At 39.8% G+C, this 25,520-nt stretch overlaps 1 protein-coding gene across 1 annotated transcript in view; it reads left to right on the top strand.

Annotated features, from left to right (window-relative positions):
- The first annotated feature begins 9,111 nt into the window (after positions 1-9,111).
- The window catches only part of Mpp1 (membrane palmitoylated protein 1), a 41,033-nt gene continuing 24,624 nt past the window's right edge, over positions 9,112-25,520 (top strand). The window contains exons 1-5 of the mRNA XM_036175060.1: positions 9,112-9,425; positions 18,711-18,854; positions 19,146-19,224; positions 20,534-20,619; positions 25,224-25,292. Of these exons, the coding sequence (XP_036030953.1) occupies positions 9,324-9,425; positions 18,711-18,854; positions 19,146-19,224; positions 20,534-20,619; positions 25,224-25,292 (480 nt within the window). The 5' untranslated portion in view covers positions 9,112-9,323. The remainder of the gene's footprint in view (positions 9,426-18,710; positions 18,855-19,145; positions 19,225-20,533; positions 20,620-25,223; positions 25,293-25,520) is intronic.

Genomic DNA, 25,520 nt, shown 5'->3' with positions numbered 1-25,520 from the left:
ACAAAACAAAAAAACGTGATCCAAGACTATACAATCTCAGGCGTCCTCAAGATCAAGTGAGGACTGGCGATTGGCACAAGTCATTCAATGCTTTCTCAAGCAAGAGAATGAGGGCCAAGGCATACATAGCCCAAGGACACAGGTCCTACAGTGACAGGCACAAGTCATTCAATGCTTCATCAAGTGAGAGAATGAGGGTGGGGTTACACAGCCTGAGTACAATCTCTCTGACTACAGTCATGGGAAATGGCTAGAGATTTAAGCCTGTGATGGGGGCCAACCATGGCCGATGAAGGCCATGGATGGGGGTTTCCCCGGTCCCTGGGAGTCCAGAAGGATGCTGGACAACCTACAGTCATTTCCATGGGTCCAGGGGACTGTTTACACTGGCTGGAAAGGGAAAACTCACCAATAGAAGCAGCCAGTGTTGTGTGAAGCATTTTGGTGGCCAGGCATATGGAAAGGTGAGCAGTTGTAGGTAGAACAAACCTCAGTACAGGGTCCCAGGCACAGAGCACTGAGAGGGCCTGCTTCATCTCATCACCATTGTTATTTATTAAGTGGCACTGTTTACCATGTAAGAGAAGCTACAAAGTATAACAAAGCCCACTATAAGAGTTTATTAAGAGACGGGAACAGAAGGGATGTGCTTAGGCCTATGGAAAGATCGTGCATGAAGAAAAGGGCAAAGGGATAAGTGGAATCTGTTTTTATAGATTCCCCCGCACATGTGCATATGGGCTTACGTAGCTATGCCATGCATGTGCATAGATTACATGATCACACTGTGTGCAAGTTACATGATCATGCAGCACACGGATTTTTACATAGGATGTAAGGCCCTGGGATGACTAAGCATCTTGCCTGGCTACTAGACAGCACACATGTGGTCATGTAGCTGGGGGAGTGGCTAGGAATTCTAATACCTGCTTCTACTTCCCAAGTGCTGAGATTATAGGCATGCACCACTAATTCCTGGCATCACTGTGAAATTACACATATGTATAAGACCTTTTGATCATATTTACTTCCCAACTCACACTTACCCCCTTTTTTTCTTGTTCCTGCCCACATCCATATCCCTTATAGTTCTCCCTCTCACACACACACACACACAAGTCAATTCACATGAGTGAAACATGCAATAATTGATTTTCTGAGTCTGGCTTATTTTGCTTAACATAATGATGTGCAGTTCCATCCACTTCCTGAAAAAAATGACAAGATTATGACTAAATAAAGCCTTATTGTGCATAGGTCACACATTTTCTTTTTCCATTCACTCATGGGCGTGCCCCTAGGCTGCTTCTATGACTTGACATTGTGAATTGTGCCACAATAAACATGGGTATGTAGATATCTCTATTGTGTGATGTTTTCTGGGGAGACCCAAACAAACATCTATTCATTCCAGATAAGGCACCAACAACAGACCAAAGAAACAATTCCACCCTCATCAGCTTCGTTAACTAATGTGTTATTGGGATTACTTACAGGAATCTTGGTATCTTAGTTAGGGTTTCTATTACTCCAACAAAACACCATGAACAGAAAGCAAGCTGGAGAGGAAAGGGTTTATTCAGCTTACACTTCCACATTGCTGTTCATCACCAAAGAAGGTCAAGACAGGAACTCAAGCAGGGCGGGATCCTGGATTCAGGAGCTGATTGATGTAGACATCCATGGAGGAGTGCTGCTTACTGGCTTGCTCTTCATGGCTTACTTAGCCTGCTTTCTTATAGAACCCAGGACCAGCAGCCCAGGGATGGCACCACCCACCAAGGGCTGGTCCCTTCACCATTCATCATTAAGTGAGAAAATGCCTTACAGCTGGATCACATGGAGGCATTTTCTCAATTAAGATTCCATCAATTCAGACTTGTGTGTCAACTTGACATAAGGCTAGCTAGCACAATTGGTAAAGGATTACATAGAGGAGTATGGCTAACTCAAAGGTGGGTGCCTCACTGAAAAGCCCACTTCAGCGTGGGAAATCACTCAAAAAAGCTATATCCCAAAAGCTCCCTGTAAAACTTGCAGACATCCTGGTGGGAGAGTTTCTCCCCCATAACAATTGTTTGCTACTTATGTAACCTTAGAAAGGGGCCTTGTAAATCTTGTTTCAATTTTCTGAGCCTTCTAAAGTTTTTTTTTTTTTTTTAAACTTCCTTCCTCTTTCTTCCTCTTCCCTATGGGAGATAATGTTTCAATTCACAGGAAACCTCTATGCAATATATGATAATGTTTATTCATTTGGATATGTACTCTGCAAGGATATATCTGAATATTGTTCCATTTTAAGTTTTTTGAGGACTATTCCTACTGATTTCTATAGTGGGATGCACCAGTTTACATTCCCACCAGCAGTGAATGAGGGTTCCTTTCTCCCCACATCCTTGCCAGCATTTGTTGTCATTGTTTTTCTTTCTTTCTTTTTTAAGATTTGTTTTTATTTCATTTACACTGTCATTTTACCTGCATGTATGTCTGTGTACCACATGTGTGCAATATCAGCAAGGGCCAGAAGAGGGTGTCAGACCTCTTAGAACTAGAGTTGCAGAGGGTTGCCGGCCACCATGTGGGTTCTAGTAATTAAACCCCAGCCTTCTGCAAAACCATCAAGTGCTCTTAACTACTGAGTTGCCCCCTCAGCCCCTTTGCCTATTTTTGAGATTAGTACTTTTGCTTATTGGTCAGTATGAACTCCTTTTATAATCTATAAACTAATCTTTTGTAAGGTATTTTGTACACACACACACACACACACACACACACACAAATGATGTGTATGGGAAATGTTTTTTATTTAATGTGAAGATTACATTTTCACTATTGGCATGATTTTTTAAAATTTGTTTTATTTTTATTTATTTTTGTTGTTGTTGTTTTGTTTTGTTTTTCCAGGTAGGGTTACTCTGTGTAGCCCTGGTTGTCCTGGAACACACTCTGAGGACTAGATTTGCCTCAAACTCATGGATTCACCTGCCTCTGTGACTGAATGCTGGGATTAAAGGTATATGTTCCACCCCATGATATTTTTTAAATAAGTATTTAATGTGATAATTGTTGCTCTTGGTATTTACAAAATCTTTTTCTCCACAAAAGATATGGAGGAATTCTAACATTGTTTTTCTGAAAGTTTCCAATTTTGCCTTTCATGTTTATGTCCTTAAGCCACTTGAAATTGATTTTTTTTGTAGTATGATTACAATCTCATTATTTCATATCATTGAAAGTCACAATTTCCCACACATGAACTTTGAGCTGAACTTCTGTACCTAAAGGCAGTTCTAGGAATCAAGAAAAGCAAATAGTTGTCATAAATTCCAAGAAGCAATAAATTCCAAGGAGCAAAAGCAGATTCTGAACATTGACTACCTTGAACTGAAGCTGACCAACCATAAAAGGCATGGAAATGTTGAAAGACAGCTGTGTGAGCACCTATCTTGTGCTCTGAGTCAGCCACCTTACCCTCCAGTACTTTTCCATTCTTACCTTTGCCCCAGGAAGCAATCAGCTAATTTTTGCTCAAGGAGTCACTCTGTATTCAGTTCTTCCAACTACAGTAGTGTAGATCCAGTATTTGCTTCACCTTTAATTAGTCTTGGTTTCTGTTTTTATATGAGTACCTAGTATGCCTAGTACTACCCAATGAGACTATCCTTTCCCTATTATTGTAAAAAGCCACCTCAGTGGATCCAGATGTAGAACTCTCAGCTACTTCTTCAGCACCATGTCTGTCTGAGTGTTGCCATGCTTCCCACTGTGATGAATGACAATGGACTAAACTTGTGAACTGTAAACAAGATTCAGTAAAATGCTTTCTTTTATAAAAGTTGCTACATTGGGACTGGAGAGATGGCTCAGTGGTTAAGAGCACTGGCAGCTCTTCCAGAGGTCCTGAGCTCAATTCCGAGCAACCACATGGTGGCTCACAACCATCTATAGTGGGATCTGATGTCCTCTTCCACCAGAAAGGTGCACATGCAGATAGAGCACTCATATACATAAAATAAATAAATAAAATCTTTTTTTAAAAAAAAAGAATATTTATGAAAAAAAGAGTTGCTATGGTCATGGTGTCTCTTCACAACAGTAGAACAGTGACTAAGACAGTATCTTTTCAACAAATTGTGTGGATTTACATGCTCTCCAGTATTTAATATTGCTATTTTTTTTAATTTGGTAATGAATGGGGGAGTGCAACAGCATTTCATTATAATCTTAATTTGCATTCAATCCATGTCTTCATATATATATATATATATATATATATATATATATATATATATATATATATATATATCTTCATATATATATTCAATATATATATATTGGCTGTCTTAGTCACTGTTCTATTGCTGTGAAGATACACCATGACCAAAGGAACACTTATGAAAAAAAGCATTTAATTGGGGGCTTGCCTACAGTCACAGAGGTTTAGTCCATTATCATTACGGCAGGGAGCATGGCAGCAGACAGCCAGGTGCTGGAGCAGTAGCTGAAAGCTATATCCTGATCTGTAGACAGAACTATGGAGAGTGGCACTGGGCCTGGCTTTTAAAATCCCAAAGCCCACCCCCAGTGGCACACTTCCTTCCTAATCCTTCTAATCCTATCAAAAAGTTCCACTTCCTGGTGACTAGACATTCAAATATATGAGCATATGGAGGCCACTGGCTGTATGTGTTTACTCCATTGTGAAATGTTTACTCATGTCTTTTGTCCACTTCCTTACTGAACTGTTTTTCTTGTTAATTTGCAGTCCTTTTGTTCCCAGTCCTACTAAGGCCGCAGTAACAAACCAAAGTTGTAGTCTATGGAAGCTCTTACTGGAAAACAAAGGAGTTTATTAGGCTTACTTACAGAGCATGGGTGAAGGGTTACTGATGAGAGCAAAGCACCCACACAGGAAAGTCTTTAATCCCACATGGATGATGGCCTCTCCATAAACGCACAGATAGGGCTTCATTCTGTTAACCTTCCTCAGTTTATATACACTAGTCCCTCCCTAAGACCCTGAACAATTAGGAAAAAATTACATACAACTGGTTGTGAGGAATGGCTGAAAACTCAAGTGAGAGTTCTATGATCTCCCATGTGCCCTCCTTCTATAAGGGAAGATTTACAGTTAATACACCCAGCTATGATGATCTTTTGCTAGCAGAAACAGATGAATTAATGAAGATGGCAGCTGTTTGACTCAGAGGATAGTGCTGCACAACATCTTTATACATTCATAATAGGAATCCTTTGTTGCTTTTACATATTGAAAATATTTTCTACTAATGTACATCAAGTCCTTTTTATCATTATATTTATTATTAATTTTTCTTTTGTGCATCTACATGTGTGTATGAGAGACATACAGAAAGAGAGAGGTATATACATCCATGTATGTGTAGGTTCACTCACACCATGCATATATGAAAAAGGAGGATGACCTATGTGTTCTGTTCTATCACTCTTCACCCTATTTCCTTAAGACAAGGTCTCTCACTGAAACTGGAGCTATGCTGACAGTGAACAGATCTTAACATTTCTCCCTATAGCTCTGGGGTTATAGGCATTTGTGGCCATGACCACCATTTTAAGTGGATGCTGGGAATTCAAACTCAGGTCCTCCACTGTCAATAGGACAAAACAGCAGCCTACAGAATGAGAAAAAAAATTTCACCAACTCCATATCTGTCAGAGGGTTAATATCCAAAATCATAAAGAACTCAAGAAACTAGATATCAACAAACCAAACAATCCAATTAAAAATGGGGTACAGATCTAAACAGAATTCTCAACAGATGAATCTCAAATGGCTGAGAAACACTTATTGTTCAACATCCTTATCATCAGGGTTAGGAAATCAAAACTACCTTCAGATTCCATCTTAACAATTGTCAGAATATCTAAGTATAAAAAAACACACAAGTGACAGCTCATGTTGGAGAGGATGTGGAGCAAGGGAATCACTCCTCTGTTGCTAGTGGGAGTGCAAACTTGTACAGCCACTATGAAAATCAATATTGCAGTTCCTCTGAAAATTTGGAATCAATCTACCTCAAGACCCAGCTATACCACTCTTGGACATATACCCAAAGGATGCTCCATCATACCATGAAAACACTTGCTCAGCTATGTTCATAGCAGCTTTTTTTCATAATAGCCAGAAACTGGAAACAACCTAAATGTCCCTCATGCAAAGGATGGATAAAGAAAATGTGGTGCATTTGCACAATGGAATATACCCAACTGTTTAAAAAATAATGTCATCATGAAATTTGCAGGCAAATGGATGGAACTAGAAAAAACTCATCCTGAGTGAGGTAACCCAGACCCAGAAAGACAAACATGCAATGTACTCACTTATAAGTGTACATTAGCTGTTAATTAAAGGCTAGTCATGCTACAATCCACAGATTCAGAGAGGCTAAGTAATAAGGAAGGCTCAAGGGGAGATGCATGGATCTCCCTGAGAAGTGAAAATGGAATAGATTTTGAGGGTGGACTGTTGACAGGAGGGGATGTGAATAGGCAGGATCAGGTGATAGGGGAGTGATGGATGGGAAGAGTACTGGAAGAGACACTGGAATTGGGCATTCAGGGAGCCATGTAGAAACCTAGTGCAGTAGAAACTCCCTAGAATCTATAAAAGTGACCCTAGAGAAGTCTCCTAGTAATGAAGAATATGGAGCCTGAACCAGTCATCTTCTATAACAAGGTAAGGCTCTTATCAGTGGATTGAGACATCAACCCAGCACAAAACCTTCGACTTACAATCTGTTCTGCCTGAAAGATGTACTGGGGTAATAATGGCACAGAACTTGCAGGAGTGGCCAACCAATGACTGGTCCAACTTGAGGCCCATACACACCATGAGAGGGAGTTCACAATAACACTACATGGATGGCCAGGAACCAGAGGCTGGTTATCCCAGAAACCCAGGATAGAACTAAATATCACTGGCATTAAAAAAAAGTCAATGAAATGATTCCTAATAATATTTTGCTATACTCATAGATCAGTGCCTAGCATAATGGTCCTTAGAGCGGCATCTTCCCCAACTGATGGGAGCAGATGCAGAGACCCACAGCCAAACACTAGATGCAACCAGGGGAACCCTGCAGAAGACGGGAGGGGGAAGGAGTCTAAGAGCCAGAGGGGTCAAGAACATCACAAGAACACACTCACAGAATCAACTGAGCAGGGCTCATAGGGGCTCACAGAGACTGAAACAGTAGTCTCTGTATGGGTCTGAGCTAGGTCCTCTGTGTATACGTTAGGGTTGTGTAGCTTGGTGTTCTTGTGGCACTCCTAATAGTTGGAGTGAGGCTGTCTCTGACTCTTTTTCCTGCTTTTGGAACCAGTTCCCTCCTGCTGAATTGCCTTGTGCAGCCTTGATATGAAGCTATATGCCTAGTCTTATTGTAACTTGTTAGGTCATATTCGGTGGATATCCCTGGGAGACCTGCTTTTTTTTTTTTTTCTTAAAGAGAAACAGAGAAGGAGTGGATCTGGGGGAGAAGTGAGGTAGGGTGGGGACTAGGAGTAGTGGAGTGGGAGGAAACTACAGTAAGTATGTAATGTATGAGAAAAGAATTTAATTTAAAAAAATAAAAACTAGGGAACTAGAACAAAACAAATACCTCAGGTCCTGATGCTTGAACAGAAAGTAATCTTAGTCAATGAGTCATCTTCCCATTCCCTTATAGTTTGGGGCTTGTTTGTGTTTTAGAAAATCTCTGATGCAGCACAAGTTGGCTTCAATTCACCATGTAGTAAACCTGGATTTAAACTCAAGATCCTCCTGTATTTGCCACCCAAGTACTGAGATTACAGATGTGTGTCACTGTGCCTGGTTCTCTTTTGTTTTGTTTTTGGAGACAAGGTTTTAGTAGGCTGCCTTCAAATTCACTATGTAACTGAGGATGAATTTGAACTTCTGATCTTCTTACCTTCACCTCTCAAATGCTAGGATTATAGGCATGCACTATCGTGAGTAGTGTGTGTATTACAAGGGGTTTTATTTTTGTTTTTTGTTTTGTTTTGTTGGTTTGGGCATGCTAGCTAGGTAGTCCACCAACTGAAGTTCATCCCTATTTGGGTATCATATAAAGTAAGGTTCCAATTTCATCTTTTCTAGTTCCAGCTTCAGTTAATGAAAGGCTCTCTTTACTCACCTAGCCATTTTTATTGTTTAGTAGCCTTGTATATGTGCACAAGTGTGTTACAGGGTTGTCTATTCTGTAACATTGTTCAATGTATCTCCTTTCTCTGAACCAATCTCTCCTCCTTCTCCCTTCTCCCTTCTCCCCTCCTCTCTTCTCTTTTCTTCTTTCTCCACCTAAAACTAGTTCCTCTAGGGATATGGGTAGGGTATATGTTATCAATGATGTGAACTCAGGGTTTTAGGACAGAGTTCCCAAGGAGCCTGTAGGCCCAGTAAACATTCATTTTGCTCAGAAAGCCTTTCATTCGTATCCAGGACATTTGGATGTTTAGGGATCTTACTCTGATTCTTAAAGATTGTTTCATTTGCTTTCGCTGATTCCTAGAAATTGTGTGGCATCAACAGCAGGAGAGCTGGCCTAAGGTAAATAAAACCAGTTTGCTCTTGAGGGCAATCCTGTCTTTCATCACTGAACAGCATACACCAGTGTAAATGATGGTACCAGCAGCACAGGAGTATAAAGGCATTTTCACAAGTCTAAACCTGGAAAGGTGCATTGGCCTTGTGACCACACTGATTTAAGAGCCTTGACTCTTGTCAACCCCCTACATTCTTTAGGCTCCATTGGGAAGCTGGCTGATTCCTGATGGTCCGACCTATGTGGGTGTAAAATCCACTCCTGGGTTGCCTCAGCTAGGAACCAGCGGCCTGAACGTTTCAGGATCCGCTCCGGTAGTTCACAGGCCGTGCAGGTAAAAGCGAGATGGAAGCTCCCGACTCAGAATTCCATCTTTCAGGGATGTAGGCTGCGCATCTCGTCAGGGCCCGCAAAGGCGTGGCGAGAGCGGAGCTTCCAAGCAGCGCTAAGCTACTCCTTCTCCAATCGCTAGGCACCAGGAAGGCCAAGACGTGGGTGGGCTTAGGGGCGGGCCAGGGCGGGAAGTAGGCGGAGCGTGGGTACTGCTACACCCAGCCCTCCTGGCTCCGAGCCTGCAGGGTTGTGGCTGGCGCAGTTCTAGGTCCCTTCCTCCTCCACTGCCTGCGCCACCTCGGCCGCCCCAGTCTCCCACGCCTCCGAGAAGGCCGCAGTAACTCGGTTTGCGGTTCCCGGGCTCAAGGCTCCACGGGTCCAGCGTCTCCGTGTCCCTGCTCCTGCGAGATGACGCTCAAGTCGAGCAAAGGAGAAGGTGGCAACAGCATGCGCACCGCGCTCTCCGACCTCTACCTGGAGCACTTGCTACAGAAGCGCAACCGACCTGAGGTTAGAGGGACCCCTTGGGTCCTCCGGGTTCGGGTTGGATCTTGGCTCTAGGCCTTTTCGTCTACTTCTGGATTTGTCCAATCCGTAGCCTTGTTCCTAGGCGGTCTGCCCCCAAATGGCCTGATCTTGAGTGCCCTGTCCCCAGGGTGGAGGCCTTAGCTCTGGGCAGGGTTCATGCTGAGATCTGGGTGTGGTGGATAGTTGCCTGGGGAAGCCTTCTTGGGTGAAAATCCTGAGAGGCCAGCTAGGACCCAGTGCTTACTGAGGTCAAAGAAAACTTGCTCATGGATGGAAGTCGAGTAACAGAAAGACTTTAAGAAGAAAAATAAAAGACTTTAAGGAACACATCCAAGAGAAGATCTTCCTGGTTGGTGAGCGTTTGTGTTCAGTTTCACAGACATTATTATGAAAGCCAACTTCGTGCCCTAAAAAGCTCACTCAGTGGCCCTCTGCATTTCATTTCAGCAGATCCCCTTGTGCTATGTTGTAAATTAGGGTAGACTTCATATTCCAGTATTAAACAGTAAATAGCTATTAATCTCTGGTGTCATAGAGGTCCCCAGAGGAGGTTGATTATATTCTGCCTCTCCCCAAATTCAGTAGGTTATAATGCTGAACCACCGCCTTACCCTGCTCCCTCTACTCTCTAGACCCTTCTCCTGGGAGATTTATGGAACTGCTTGTGATACAGCAAAGCTGGCTTTGTGACAAGCTAGTTAAACAACATACGCTACTTAAACAAAATGTTTAAAGATGATACTAGGTGAAACTGAGAAAAATAAATACAAAAACCTTGCAGGAATGGTATCTTGAGCAAAAACCCTGTTATGTGTTTTGATCACTTTTTTTAGATGAAGGGAAAAGAAAAAGAAAAAGTGAGGAATTGGTAAGAAAAAAAAATCCATGTTATGACACTTGTATTTTGGTTCCTCAATTCTGGAGCTGTGTTTCCTTTTCCTCACCTCTGGTGTCATTTTCCCTCCCCCAACCAGTTTTGGAAATACGGTTATTTAATCTTGCCTTTCTATGCTCCACACCCACAGTTCTCTTTTAGTAACCCTGACAGAGCAATTCAGTGCTTAGGGGAAGAACCTGTGTACCAATTAAATGTCAGCAAATTTTATCTCTCCTGCTGGCAAGTAGGAAGACATTTTGCTTTTTGTTTGTTTGTTGTTTTGAGACAAGGTCTCACCCTGTAGTTCAGGCTAGCTTGTAACTCAATATATTTATTGTCCCAACTGGCTTTGAACTCCTGGCAGTTCTCCTGCCTCAGCCTACAGAGTGGTGGGATTATAGGCATGAGCCAGCAAGCCACACTTCAGGACATTTTTAATTGTCACAACTAGATGGATTTAATTTTTTACAGCAAGGAATTATCAGAACTCCTAAATGTCATGACTGCTGAAAGAAACATCTGTCCCTAGTGTTCTAGTTCAGTGTCTTATTTAAGGTTAGCAAATAAAGAGCAAAGAGCAGAACTTAGGTGGTAAAACTCTAGTCTACTTAAGTCTCTGTGGCTACAATAAAACCAGATTCCTATCTATAAGGTATCTAAGTCTTCCAGGTTTTGAAAAACAAAAGTCATAAATATCCTGGAAGTGAAGGACAGGGAAGGAAGAAAACTAAAAGACCAACTAGGTACTGAGAAAACTGGGGACTAAATAATTTGAAAATGACAATTATTTTCTAGTATACATTCTCTGAAAACACAGACCTTGAATGGAAATATCCCCTTCTCAAATGAGACAATCAGACCCAAGAAGGAGCTTGCTCTTTGGTAGAATGATAATCAGGAGCAGACTCATTGACCATGCTCCCTATTGACTCAGCCAAGACTTGTTTTCTGCTATTTTACATGATATGTATGGCATTGAACCTTAGTGTCTTCTTCATAGGCTGTTCTATTTTGCCTGGAGTCCTGTTTGCCCCTTACATCCTGGATTCTACAAAATGCAGGCTTCAGCAATTCTGGGCACTCTGCAGGGCTTCACAGCCCCCTACACCTCTTTCAGAGGAAACATCTGCAGCACAGTTCAAAGGGCAGAGACAGTTTCTCAAAGGAAGTTGAAATTTAAAAAAAAAATAGATGAAAATAACTTGGCAGGGATAGGGGCAGAGGTAGTGGGGGTGAATAGAGCAGGGGCAACTATAGTTGACTTTCTAATTTAAACTAATTAATTGGCTTCAGAACAAGTGACAGTTAACTAGTGAGCACAGGAATGAACAAACATTTGTTCAGCTTACTGTTAGGCTTTCTGCCAACTGCTTCCACATGGAGAACTTAGAATGCCCAGTCCAAGGAGATGAGTGACCCTAAATACAGAAGAGCTTGGGAGCTCCTTAACACCACCTGCCAGCTTTGTGTAGACCCCTGGCTGGGCCCATCTGATGTCCACAAGAACCCACTCTTCACATGGACATAACCTGTTTGATTTTGTGAGGGGGCAGGGGGGGGAACTACAACAAAAACCTATAGAAGCCATGAAACCAACAATTCCCCAAGAAAGTATAGAGATTAGAATTATTTAACTATAAATGATAAGAACTGGGGAGACAGGAAGGCCCAAGAATCAGGATTTTCTGGCAGGTGTTGTCTTAAAATCATACATTAACTAGAGCTTTGTTTCTCAGGCACTAAATACATATATCAATCCAAAGGCCACATGTTTTAAGGTCCTTGGCTGATTTGCTTTATCTGCCCAGTGCACTCTGGATACATGCAAAGGCTTCTTCCACTGAAATAAAACAGGAAACACAAGCAGCTCCATTCCACCTAGAACACTAGACTGTGTTTCCAAATACTTGGCTCTTGGTTCCTGCATAGCCATTAGACCAGTGTTGAGATTGTATATGAAACATCATTCATCAAATTAAACCATTTCTCTTTATTTTTATTATTTGTTTATTTGTTAGTTTTTTTTTAAGATATGGTCTTACTATGTAGCCTTAGCTGGTCTAGAACTATGTAGACTAGGATGGCCTCAAACTCAAAAGAGATCTGCCTGACTCTGCCTTCAGAGTTCTGGGATTAAAGACATATCTTTAATCCTACTATGCTTGGCAATTTTTGTTGTTTATTCTATTTTATTTTTTAAATAGATGTTGTGGAATGTTCTGTATGTTAAATGTGTTGCTCTGATTGGTTAATAAATAAAACATTGACCAGTAGCCAGGCAGGAAATATACGAGGGACAAGGAGAGAGGAGAATTCTGGGAAGTGGAAGGCTGAGTCAAGGAGATGCTGCCAGCTGCCGCCATGAGAAGATGTTAAGATACCGGTAAGCTACGAGACACGTAGCAATTTATAGATTAATAGAAATGGGTTAATTTAAGATAGAAGAACTAGATAACAAGAAGCCTGCCACAGCCATACAGTTTGTAAACAATGTAAGTTTCTGTGTGTTTACTTGGTTGGGTCTGAGCCGCTGTGGGACTGGCAGGTAAGAGAGATTATCCTGACTGTGGGCCAGGCAGGAAAACTCTAGCTACAAATAGAGTCTCACTGTATAGCCTAGGCAGACTTCAAACTCTTGGCAGCTCTCCTTGTCTCAGCCTCCTGAGAACTGAGATTACAAACCTATACCACCAGGCCTAGCTGATTAAAATTAAACTCTTGCCTCTACTCTGTGATCAATATTTGAAGGCAAAAAAAAAATGTTTAGAAACCATTTGCAGTAAAATCATAAGCCTTAGACTCCAGGAGTTAGTTAAAATAGAAGTACAAAATTCAGAGTTCAAGAAGACAACATAATACCAGGTCTTGTTTTGTAGCCCAGGATTGCTGCAAAATCACTTTGTATTCCATGTTGCCCTCAGACCTATCCTCCTGCCCCAACCTCATATGTGCTAGGTTTACAGGTATGTGCTACCGTACCTAGTGTATAAATAAGACTTTATTGAAACTATATAATACATTTTGAAAGTGGTTAGACTGATATTTCTCACTTCTCTTTCAAAATTAGTTTAGCTATTCAGATAGGTCTCTGCCCTCCATCATGTTTACAATTTTTAAAAGGCCAAATTGTCTAGAGGTACTTTGACTGTAACTTCAACAGACCAGGTGAATGAAACCACTTACGTATAAGAAAAAGAATACCCCAGGTGCAGGGTTATTGACCCTGACACCAGCCTCTGGTCCTAGGCAGAAGTGGAGAACAAGATAGCTGGGTCACCTGGACTGAATTTCCTGATTTTTTTAATTAAACAAATCAAAGATATGTAGTCACAATAAAGAAAAGTATAGCTCGAAGGTGATGGCACACGCCTTTAATCCCAGCACTTGGGAGGCAGAGGCAGGGTGGATCTCTGTGAGTTCAAGGCCAGTCTGGTCTACAAAGTGAGTTCCAGGACAACCAGGGCTACACAGAGAAACCCTGTCTCAAAACCAAAACAAAAAAAAGAAAGAAAGAAAGAAAATTATACATTTTTTGAGTAGCTGTCCAAGCAGTGTAGATACTACCTTTGATGCTCACCTTTCTAAGGGGACAAGATTAAGTACTCCTCTATTTCTTTAAACTTCTCAACCTATATTACATATATATCTTAATTGTCACATCGCTTGCATTTACAATATGTTCTTTATAACAGTTTCAAGATTTGTCTGTGGGTGGATTCTAAAATGTGAAAGTCAGTAAGTGTTTTTTATCTTGCTATAGTTGGTTACACTTTTTCCAGATCCTTGATACTGTTTGAGATGGCAAGATGTCCAACCAAATTCTTATTTTTCCAGCCTTTTTTGCAGCTTGAAATGGTTTATATGGCTGTGTTCTGCAGCTCTGGCCAATGAGACAAGAAAAGCTGTCCTCTGGGGAAGTTCTGGTTTGGGTCCAATTGACCTGGCCTTTCTGCCTTCTTGCCTTGAGCTGATCCACAGAGTCACAGCTTTTGAATATGTATTTCCAACCTATGACTCCCTTCTTGGATTTCTGACCTCAGGCTGATGGTCTGTGGAGCAGTATGGCCCTCCTTCTCAGCTAAGGACTTGAGTGATCAGTAGCTATTCCTTTGCCTACTTTCTGTCTTCTAGAGAGTTATTGAATGAAATCTCTTATCCCTGGTGATGTTTTCTCTGTAGGTGATATGGAAAGTGTGTGTTCTCTTTCTATCCCCACTTTGCTCTGAAAACCTGGGTGTGGTGGTCTGTGCCAACTATAATCTTGGTGTTTAGAAGTCTGAGTCAGGAGGATTGTGATTCCAGCCCACTTTGGGATACATAAGGAGACCCTGTCTCAAAAGATCCAAACAGATAGACTAAGGAGTGAGAGAAGAGGATATCCACATAAGTACTCAGGCTGCCAACTTGACTAGGAATTCTACTCATGTCAGAAAATTCCATCTTGCCAGTTGTAGGAAAGAATGTGGTTTTGAGAGCTTGGTGGGAACAGTAGACTTCCATTTTTCTGAATAGAAATTAATCATTGTGACATAAAAAATGGAGGGATACATGAGGCTTTAAATGCTGAGTATTTTCTTTAGTGGCATCTTTCAGTGTTGTTAGTATGTCACCACTCCCAACACAGAGCTATACAGAAGCATAGTAACCATAGCCCACATTTACCAAATGCTTTTAAGTTTATTATTATATTATATTATTATTATATTAAGCTTGCAACCCAGTAAAGTCATTCTGTTACCATCCTCATTTTACAGTTGAAGAAACAGAAGTGCAAGAAGATCAAGGATCCAAAGTTACCCAGCTGTTGGTAAAAGAGTCAGGCAGGAATCTAACCCAGACAGTGCATTTTTCTGTTAAGTGGTGTGTTCTAGGTTTTTAAGTTCTACTTAATATATTACTTTGCTAAATTATTTTCTTTTATTTATTTATTCATTTATTTATTTTTCAAGACAGGGTTTCTTTGTGTAGCCCTGGCTGTCCTGGAACTAGCTCTATAGACCAGGCTGGCCTCCAACTCACAGAAATCTGCCTGCTTCTGCCTCCTTAGTGCTAGGATTAAAGGCATGCATCACCACCACCCAGCCTCTAAATTATTTTCTTAACACAATTCAAACACATAGTACATTATTTGGAAGGTATGGTAAGTAAAGTTAGCCTATGAAGGCAATTTCCTTCTCACTCCATCTTGTAGCCAAACAATTTCCCCCTTCCTAGAAACAATCGTTGTTCCTTCCAGAGATTATTTGTATGTTTCTAAGCAAATGTTAATACATTAGTTTTTTTCACTGTTTGTGATGAAGATAGCATAATTGTCTTGAAACTGTTTTATTTTCTACATAAACAGATCGTTTCAAAATTACCTCAGAGCTTCCTTGTCATGGCTATATGATGTCTTCCCACGTAGTGACTATAGTGTTACTGAATTGTTTGTTGTAGAATAACTGGGATTTGTGTTGCCAGGTATTCTAAGTTAATTTTCAAATTACAACCTTTTCAATAATGTTACAACATAAATGCCGTATGACAGTGTCATGTGAGTTTTGGACACTTTAGCTGCAAAACAAGGCAGTTTCTCTTTCGCAACACATTCACTCATCTGAGGTTACCCAGTAAATGACACTACTTCAGTCTTCATTGTCATTTCAGTTAGAAAGGAAGCAGTAAGTTAAGATGACTTAGTTTTTGAAGAGCACACTTATGTTATAAGACATAACTTCTCTCCTTAAGTTAATAGGCAAGACCTCCTTGTCTCTCATCTTTCTACCCTTTTCCTTCTGTGCCCATGGGCAAGCCAGTGAACTCATCCCACCACTATATACATTCCCACACAAGACTTCCTCTTTCCCCAGAAAAATGAATGGCAAAATACACTTTTGACAGCTCTCATTATTGAGAAGACCTTCCTCATCTTCCCAGTGTCCTTGAGGACTACCCCTGGATCTGGCTAGTATATACCTGCTCTCCATTTTCAGCTTGTACCCAAATAAGAACCTCACATTAGTTCTTCCTCCTCTGACTTGATATGTTGGATTTGATTTAATATTTTATGCATGAACATTTGTAGGATAAGAAAGGCACGATGTCTTTAAATTACTCTCAAATAATTGAAACTTTAAATGTTATGACATTAAAAAACAATGCTACAAGACCTATACAAGATTGATCCCATCAGCATTTCTTTGCGGATATATTTCACCCTCCCTGTAGGTCTATTGGCAGTTAATGATTGCTAAATGGGTAGTATAGTCATTAGTAAGTTGCCCTTGCTCCAATAAATGACCTCTCATCTGTGCTTGTGCAAGTAACTCTAATGAAACTCGGTGGAGAGATACCCCAATATGATTTACCCAGTTTATGTGCCTACCTGTAGGTACAAGAGTTCCAGTTCCAGACCTATTAGCTTGCCTCTTTACTCTTTTTTAAAGCTTAGTCTCTTTCTGTGTGTTGTATGTATACATGTATACAGATGTGTGCAGCCATGCACTTACACAGAGGCCAGGTGTCCTGTCCTATCACTTTTTATCTTACTTTCTCAAGACAGGGTCTCTCACTGAACCTAGAGCTATACTAGTGGCCAGTAAGCCCTGCTAGTCCTCTTGCCTTTACCCCAGACAGTGCTGGGATTATAGATGGTCATGCTGAGCTTTTTATGTGGGTGTTGAGAATTTAAATTCAGGTATTCGTGCTTAGACAGCAAACACTCTTACCTACTGAGCCATCTCCCCAGCTCCCTTTTTATTCTCCCACTCTTTTAAAATATTTATTTATAGTTGTGTTTTCACCTGTGTATAAGTCTGTGCACCACTTTTTTTTTTTTTTTTTTTGGTTTTTCAAGACAGGGTTACTCTGAGTAGCTTTGTGACTTTCCTGGAACTCACTTGGTAGCCCAGGCTGGCCTTGAACTAACAGAGATCCACCTGCCTCTGCCTCCTGAGTGCTGGGATTAAAGACATGCACCACCATCGCCCGGCTGTGCACCACTTTTATGCACAGAGGCCAAAAGAGGGCATCAGATGCTCTAGAACTGGAGTTACAGGTGATTGTGAGCCATTATGTGGGTGCTGGGAACCAAACCCAGGTCCTCTGCAAGAGCAACAAGTGCTTTTAACCATTGAGCAATCTCTCCAGTCTCCCCTTGTACTCTTTTAATGCTATTCTTCACTGATATCATTTGGAAAAATTCAAACTTACTGAAAAGATGAAAAAAATATCGTTCTGGCTTCTATAATTGACATATTGCTTTGTTTGCCTTAACACATATATCTACCTAAAAACAATTATCTATTCAATTATTTTTGCATTTGAAAGCAAGCTGCAGTTGTCAGAGTACTTCACCTCAAAGAGCTTCAGTGTGTATATCACTGCCTAGAGAGTTCAGTATTTATGGTTACTTTTTTTTTTTTTTTTTTGGTTTTTCAAGACAGCATTTCTCTGTGTAACAGTCCTGGCTGTCCTAGAACTCTCTTTGTAGACCAGGCTGGCCTGGAACTCAAAAAAATCCACCTGCCTCTGCCTGCCAAGTGCTGGACTTAAAGGTATGTACCACCACTGCCCAGTTTGTTTATGGTTACTTTTTAAGGTAAAATTTAAATACAGTAAAATAAAAAATCTTGAATGTGCTATTTTACACTGTATCAATGTATAGACTATTACCAGAATTCTAATTCTCTCATGCCAGTCCTTTTCCCTCAAGACAACCACTGTTTTAATTATTTATAACAGTTTTGTTTGTTCTAAAATCTCCCATAAATTTTATCATATTGTATATATTCTTTTTAATAGTACTTTCTTTATTCAACAGGTTTCTGAGTTCATCTTTTTTATTTTGTAGTTTGAGCTCTTGTATGCATCGACAATGTCTTGTGTATTTTCCTATGTGTCAGCATCTTTATTGTTTCTATTGGGAACACAAACCTGCTATGTATATCTGCATACAAGTGTCTATGTGGACAGATTTCTTTTCATCTTGAATGAACCCCTGAGAATAGGATTGCTGAACCACAGAATAAGTGGGTGTTTATGTTTGCCTTTTGCAGTTTCTGTACCATTTTGTATCTCAACAGACAGTTGTAAGCTGCCATGAGGGTGTTGATAATTGAACCCAAGTTCTCACAAAAAGCAATTGGTGCTCTTAACCACTGAGCTTTCTAGTCTCTCAGAATAATTTTAATAAAAATCATTCCTTTATCTGCAATGACCTAATGAACTGCGTGTGTTAAGTTGAATAAGTAAAGCTTACAAAACAGTTTCACATGGATTCAAATGAGAGTAGATGTCAACCTTATGAGAGAACTGGGTTTTCAAAGCCTTTTAGATTCTAATTACAGATAATTGACTGACCATTGGCCTTTGCTATTTATTTTATCCACTAATTTGCTTTCATTTGACAGACTGCATTGAACCAGTTGAATGTTGGCAATGAGGACATGTACACCAATGGGTCTACTGTTGCAGGTAGCCCTGCCCATGCTAAAGGGCAAGAGGCAAGGAAAGTACGTCTCATACAGTTTGAGAAGATCACAGAGGAGCCCATGGTAATCTCTTGTCCTATCGTCACTCATCATTTATACTCTACTAGTGAAGTCATTGGGCCATAAAACTGCCAAAGGCCACTCATGGAATTGTACACTCTGCCAGGTTCACTGCTGTGTTTCTTTGTCCCCATCTCAAGCTTCTTTCAAAGCAAGCTTCCTGCTCTTTCTGCTTGAGAACTGCCCCTGATATAAATGGAAATGGTTTTCCCTGTAATTTTTCATTAAGATGCTTTGAAGATATTCTCAGAAAGGACTAAAATAAAGCTTACTGTACCATTGCCTTTATTCCAGGGAATTACTTTGAAGCTGAATGAAAAACAGTCATGTACTGTGGCCAGAATTCTCCATGGTGGCATGATTCACAGACAAGGTACTCTGGCAGGGAGGAGGGGTCCTAAGTCTAGTTTTATCCTGGGATTAATTATTTACTTTCTGTTCAGTGATGTGGGACATGAAGCTTATAGTCCTCAAAATTGATAGCATTTTTCTGAGAGTGCCAAGAGATTCTTTGACTTAATAACTGACTCTTTAAGGCAGGTGTTTGAGACCAGCTTGATTTACAAACTGAGTTCCAGGACAGCCAGGGCTACACAGAAAAACAACAACAACAACAAAAAACCTCCATACTGACCCTCTATTTACAAAATTGCATGGTAAGATCTTAGTATGAACTACTCAGTACCACCATCTCTCCCTCTGCACCTTCATTTTTTTTTTTCAGGATAGGGTTTCTCTGTGTAGTCCTGGCTGTCCTGGAACTCGCTCTATAGACCAGGCTGGTGTTGAACTCAGAGATCTGCCTGCTTCTGCTTCCTGAGTACTAGAAGTAAAGGCATGTGCCACCACCACTTGGCCCTCTGCACCTTCTTATATATTGTTTTATAATGATATTTTCCATTTAGTTAGTAAATGATGTCTATATGCATGCATTACATATAACTGATATATAACTATACAAATGTGTATCTGTACCCTCTTGGAGCTAACAGCTTAAATGAGAAAACCAAATTTAAGTAATTATAATTAACTATTGTATTTCCTTAATGTTAGAGTGCCAGCAATTTTCAAATACATATTTTAGGGAGCAATGAGAGAACAGAATAATAAGTTAAAATATAGCATATTTTCAGCAGCTGGTGATAGCCTGTATGGTACTAGAAACTATTCCTAATGTTGGAGTATGGCTATTCCAATGAGTCCCCTACCTCATTAATTCTTACCCTTTTATGTTTTACTATTTTTTTTTAATCCAGGGCAACATGACATGAATTTGGTAACCAGCCTTCACATAGAATTTTAACATTGACTAAGCATTTAAGAACACATTGGAGGTTTAGTTTAACAATAACAAAGAAACATTGAAACTCACTGGATAATAGTCTCCTGTGGTTGGCAGCTATTCCAATTTAGGAATACAAGGATGAGATGTTTTTACAAAGCTCTTGGATCACTAATATTAAGAAGGATGAGGCAGTATTAAACTATCCTAGATGAATTCAGAACCATATTTGTTTTTTATTTCTCTTAATTAAATATTTCTAATGAATGAGTTTTATTTATTTTATAAAATGCCCTAGATTGTGTTTTCTTTTGTATGGTATTCTTGAGCTATACTGACAGATCTTGTTTGAATTTTTATTCTTTTGTGCATTGAGGTTTTTTTGTTTGTTTAATGGCAGGCTCCCTTCATGTGGGGGATGAAATCCTAGAAATCAATGGCACAAATGTGACTAATCACTCAGTAGACCAGCTGCAGAAGGCAATGGTGGGTATTTTCTGTACTAGATAAAGATTGTCTTCTATGTTAATGAAGGGCTAATGGGCACTGGTGTCATTTTATCTCATTTCTCTGCAAAAGCCTGGTTACCTTATTGAGAGGGCTGTTATCACTTCTGATATTCTGTCCAAGAAATGATTTTTCTCTGCTTTAATTTAGTAAAACTGAAAAGCAGGGCCAATAACTGAGAGCATCAATCCCTAAAAATGACAAGAATATTGCACTGGGCATCTGGAGATTGTAGTGTGTAGTGTTATTTCTGAATTTATTCTTGCTCTATGGCTTTGAACAGGTGGATTAGCTTCATTCAATCAGTATTCTCAGAATCTGTTATCTGCAGCATTGTACTTGGTGTTTGTGCTGCCTCTCCTGTTTGCCCTTCCTGATTCCTTGCCATCTTTCTTGACTCTGTCTTGTGCCTCAGCAGGCTGACTGTAATGTTTATATCAGTTGGGCTTCAGCAGGCAGTTAGAAAAGGTATTTATGTCCCTATTCTTATTGCCAAACCTGCTCCTGTAGGCACTAGTTTCACATAGGTGTGGGCAGCCTCAAAAGATCCATCAAAGGAGAGAGTTCTTCCTGAGTATATGCATGCCTGTGTGAATCATCCTTCATGAAACTCTTCAAACTCCATTTTTTAATGTGCTACCTAATTATTACTGGATTCCCCAGTAATATAATAGTTAGTATCAAGAGTGATATCAGGGAATTGGCCCTTTAAGTGGGCCTCTGACATTGGGCTGCTTGTAAATGAGCATATGCTGAGAAGACAGTACACTAGAAAAGAGCTAATCATTCTAGAGAAATCTAATGTTTATTAGAAAAACATAAGCAAATAGGAAACTAGTCAAAATAAGCAAAAAGCCACTGAGCAATAACTTTTTGAAAATATGCTTAATTACTACTGTACAATTCATTCTAGGCAGGCTATGGAGTCAGTGGTCTAATGCATTAGAAATATATGGTATATACACACTATGGAATACTGTCCTGTCTTATACAAGAAGAAAATCCCATTATTTGTTATAACATGGGTGCACTAGGAGGAGGACATTATATGAATAAGCCAGACACAGAAAGATAGACATCACATAAAGTGATATATATATGTGGAATTCAGAAAGACAAACCTGTAGAAGTAGAGGATGGAATGGTGCTGATCAGAGGCTGGGAATGGGTGGGGATCATGGAGGAATGTTGGTCAAAGGCTATAAAATTCCACATAAATAAGAAGAATACATTTAAAAAAAACTCTGTGGATGGGCTGGAGAAATGGCTCAGTGGTTAAGAGCACTGGCTGCTCTTCCAGAGGTGCTGAGTTCAATTGCCAGCAACCACATGGTGACTTAAAACCATCAGTAATGAGATCTGGTGCCCTCTTCTGGCATGCAGGCATATGTGTAGGCAGAACAGTATATACCTAATAAATAAATAAATCTTTAAATAAATAAAGGTTAAAAAATTTAAAACTCTGTGGTACAGCATGGTTACTATAATAACTATGAATTATATTCTTAAAAAATGCTGAGAGTTGTAGTTAGAGTTTTCCTGCCTGGCCCAGTCAGGACAAATCTCTCTTACCCGCCAGTCCCACAGTCGCTCAGTCCCAACCAAGAAAGCACACAAAAACTTATATTGCTTACAAACTGTAAGGCCGTGGCAGGCTGCTTGTTATCTACCTTTCCTATCTTAAGTTAACCCATTTCTGTTAGTCTATACTTTGCCACATGGCTTGTGGCTTACCGGTGTCTTTACATGTTGCTTTTCATGGCGTCGGCTGGCAGTGTCTCCCCAGCCTTCTACTTCCCAGAATTCTCTTCTCTCTTGTCCCGCCTATACTTCCTGCCTGGCCACTGGCCAATCAGAACTTTATTTACACAGAGCGATATCCACAGCACTTCCCCTTTTCTTTTTTTTTTTTAAGGAAGGTTTTAACTTTTACATAGTACAATTACATATAACAAAACAATTATCAAGCAAGAATTACAGTTAAATATTAAAAAAGATATCCTATCTATCTTACATTTGTGAGTCTAAGGTTTTATATCTAACTTATCTTTTATCATAACTGAGGAAATTATAACTATTTAGTCTTCAACCACATCAAAGACCTCAGAAGGATATAATATTACCTGAGAACCAGGAGAAGGATGCAAGCATTTTTCGGGAGTCTTGCAAGAGTAGACAGAGACAGCTGGCAGCCTGGACAGTCACCTAATGTTCCTTTGTAAAATTGGGACATTTGTCTTCAGCCCACAGGGCTAGAGTTTCTTGGTCACTTCTCTCAGTGTCCTGTAGAATGTCTGGCAGTTTCCTCTGCAAAGCAGGAACCTGAAGGACCATTTTGTCAAACAAAGTTTAGTGGTCACCTTTCTATGGGTCCTGCATGTCTAGTTGATCAAGTAGTCCAGACAAGAACAGTTTCTTGTCCAAATGGCTATTTTTGTAAAGGTGAAGATAAGATATGAAGTGTCTTCAATGTCCATTCTCCTCTCTGAAGTAAATCGGTGTTCCAGGAGCAGACATGTCTCACTGTCCAGAAAGTCTAAATTTTAAAAATATTTTAAATGCCATATTCTGTAGGTCTTTGAAGTATTTGAAGATTACCTGTCTATCTGAAATATCTCTATGTATATGTAGAAGACTTAACTAACATGGCTACGAGTATGATTATCATAGATGACTAATTATTAATCTATTTTTAATTATCCATTACAATTTAAAATGAGCTATACAAACATAATACCTTAAACACGATTAGAAATATACACACAGTATAACAAAATTAACTTTAAGTTTATATCAATAGACTAAAATCTATACCAATGTAAAACATTTTAAATGAGTTGTTGCTCTTTAGAAGTAAGTTCATTAATCTATCCTTTCATCCTATCATATCTATATTGTATCCCCTTTTTTTCTTTAGAAAGAGATCACATTTATAATCAACCTGTTTTAAAGAAAAATATCCACAGCAGAGAGTAGATCTCGATTATTCTCACAACAAAAATAAGTAGTGAGGCCAGGTGGTGGTGGCGCACACCTGTAATCCCAGCACTCAGGAGGCAGAGGCAGGTGGATCTCTGTGAGTTTGAGGCCACCCTGGTCTACAGAGCTAGTCCAGGACAGGCTCCAAAGCTACAGAGAAACCCTGTCTCAAAAAACCAAAAAAAAAAAAAGTAGTGAGGTAATACATATATTAATTAACTGTTTAGCCATCATACAATATATACATAATTTTAAAACATTTGTATGTGATAATTATATGCATTTTTATTCAAATTGCAAGAAAAAAAAGAGGGGATGATCACCAGACTATCACTTGAGTTCCAGGCTAGCCTGAGCCATGTAGTAATTTCCAGGCTATATTCCAGAGTGATACCTGGCTCAAAACAAGCAAACAAAACCAAAATGAATAATTAAAAAAAAAATAACAAGTTAAACTTGTATGTACTTCCAGTTGTGGTAGCACTTGGGACCCAGAGGCAGAAATATTGTGGGATATTTGTACACTGTATGAAATGTTGCTGTGATTGGCATAATAAAAAGCTGAACGGCCAATAGCTAGGCAGGATGTATAGATGGGACTTCTAGGCAGAGAGTAAAATTCTGGGAAAAAGAAGGCAGAGTTGCCAGCCAGACACAGTAAACACCATGGGCAGTATGGAGAGATGAGGTAATGAGCCACATGACAGAATGTATATTAAAATAAATGGGTTAATTTAAGTTACAAGAACTAGTGAGAAAAGCCTAAGTTAAGGCCAAGCTTTCATAATTAATAAGTCTCCATGTCATTATTTGTGAGCTGGTGGCCCAAAGAAAAATCCAGCTACACAGAAGGATCATTGTGAAATATTTACATTGTATGAAGATGTGTCACTGTTACTGGTTTAATAAAGAGCTAAATGGCCCATAGCTAGGCAGGAGAGAACAGGCAGGACTTCTGGGAAAAGAGAGGAACTTGAGATGAATCTAGGCACTTGAGAGCTGCCAGCGAGACATTGAAAAGGTTGGACATATGGTACAAAGGCAAGGTAACCAAGCCATGTGGCAGAACATAGATTAATAGAAGCAGGTTAATTAAGTTATAAGAGCTAGTTGGGAAAAAGCCTAAGCTAAGGCCAAGCTTTCATAATTAATAAGTCTCTGTGTCATTATTTGCAGGCTGACAGTCCTGATTAGAAAATAGTACTACAGATCATAGTTTAAGGCAAGCCTCAGCTATACAGAAAAACAAAAACCAAAAGAAACACAAAAATACATGTGTATGCACCATATTTATATGTAACTATAATATTTGCAGTGTTTTCATTGGGGTGGAAAAAGTGTATTTGTGCTCATTTTAGGAACTTCTGGGTACCTTTTGGGGACCAAAAGCAAAAGAGGAGAAAGTTATGAGCTTCTGCTTTATTATTTTTGTCTTCAGTTATGCTGGTATAGGGAGCATATGACACTCTCATGGTTCAGGAGATATAGTATATGACAAAATCTCAAACCATGAAGATGATTCTGTAGTGAAAGCCCTGATTTTATAAAACCCCATGTCACCCAAGTTAGTTTTTTTTACACTCTCATTTTTCTTTTTTTAATAGAAGGAAACCAAAGGAATGATCTCATTAAAAGTAATTCCTAATCAGCAGAGTCGTCTTCCTGCGCTACAGGTATGTAATGCCATTTTCTCTGTTGTGTTATTTTGTGTTCTTTGAGATTTTACTGAAAGTGGCACAATCCTATAACTTTAAGTTCTGAGTCTCTCACAGGTGTTTATCTGCTTGGCGTAGGATCCTGTTATCCACTCTCTCAACTAAAATAAAAAAGCTTATCTCCTTTCCTTTCCTTTCCTTTCCTTTCCTTTCCTTTCCTTTCCTTTCCTTTCCTTTCCTTTCCTT

This window comes from Onychomys torridus, chromosome X (assembly GCF_903995425.1).
Source record: "Onychomys torridus chromosome X, mOncTor1.1, whole genome shotgun sequence".
NCBI lineage: Eukaryota > Metazoa > Chordata > Mammalia > Rodentia > Cricetidae > Onychomys > Onychomys torridus.
This window is presented reverse-complemented; position numbering and strand designations above follow the sequence as displayed.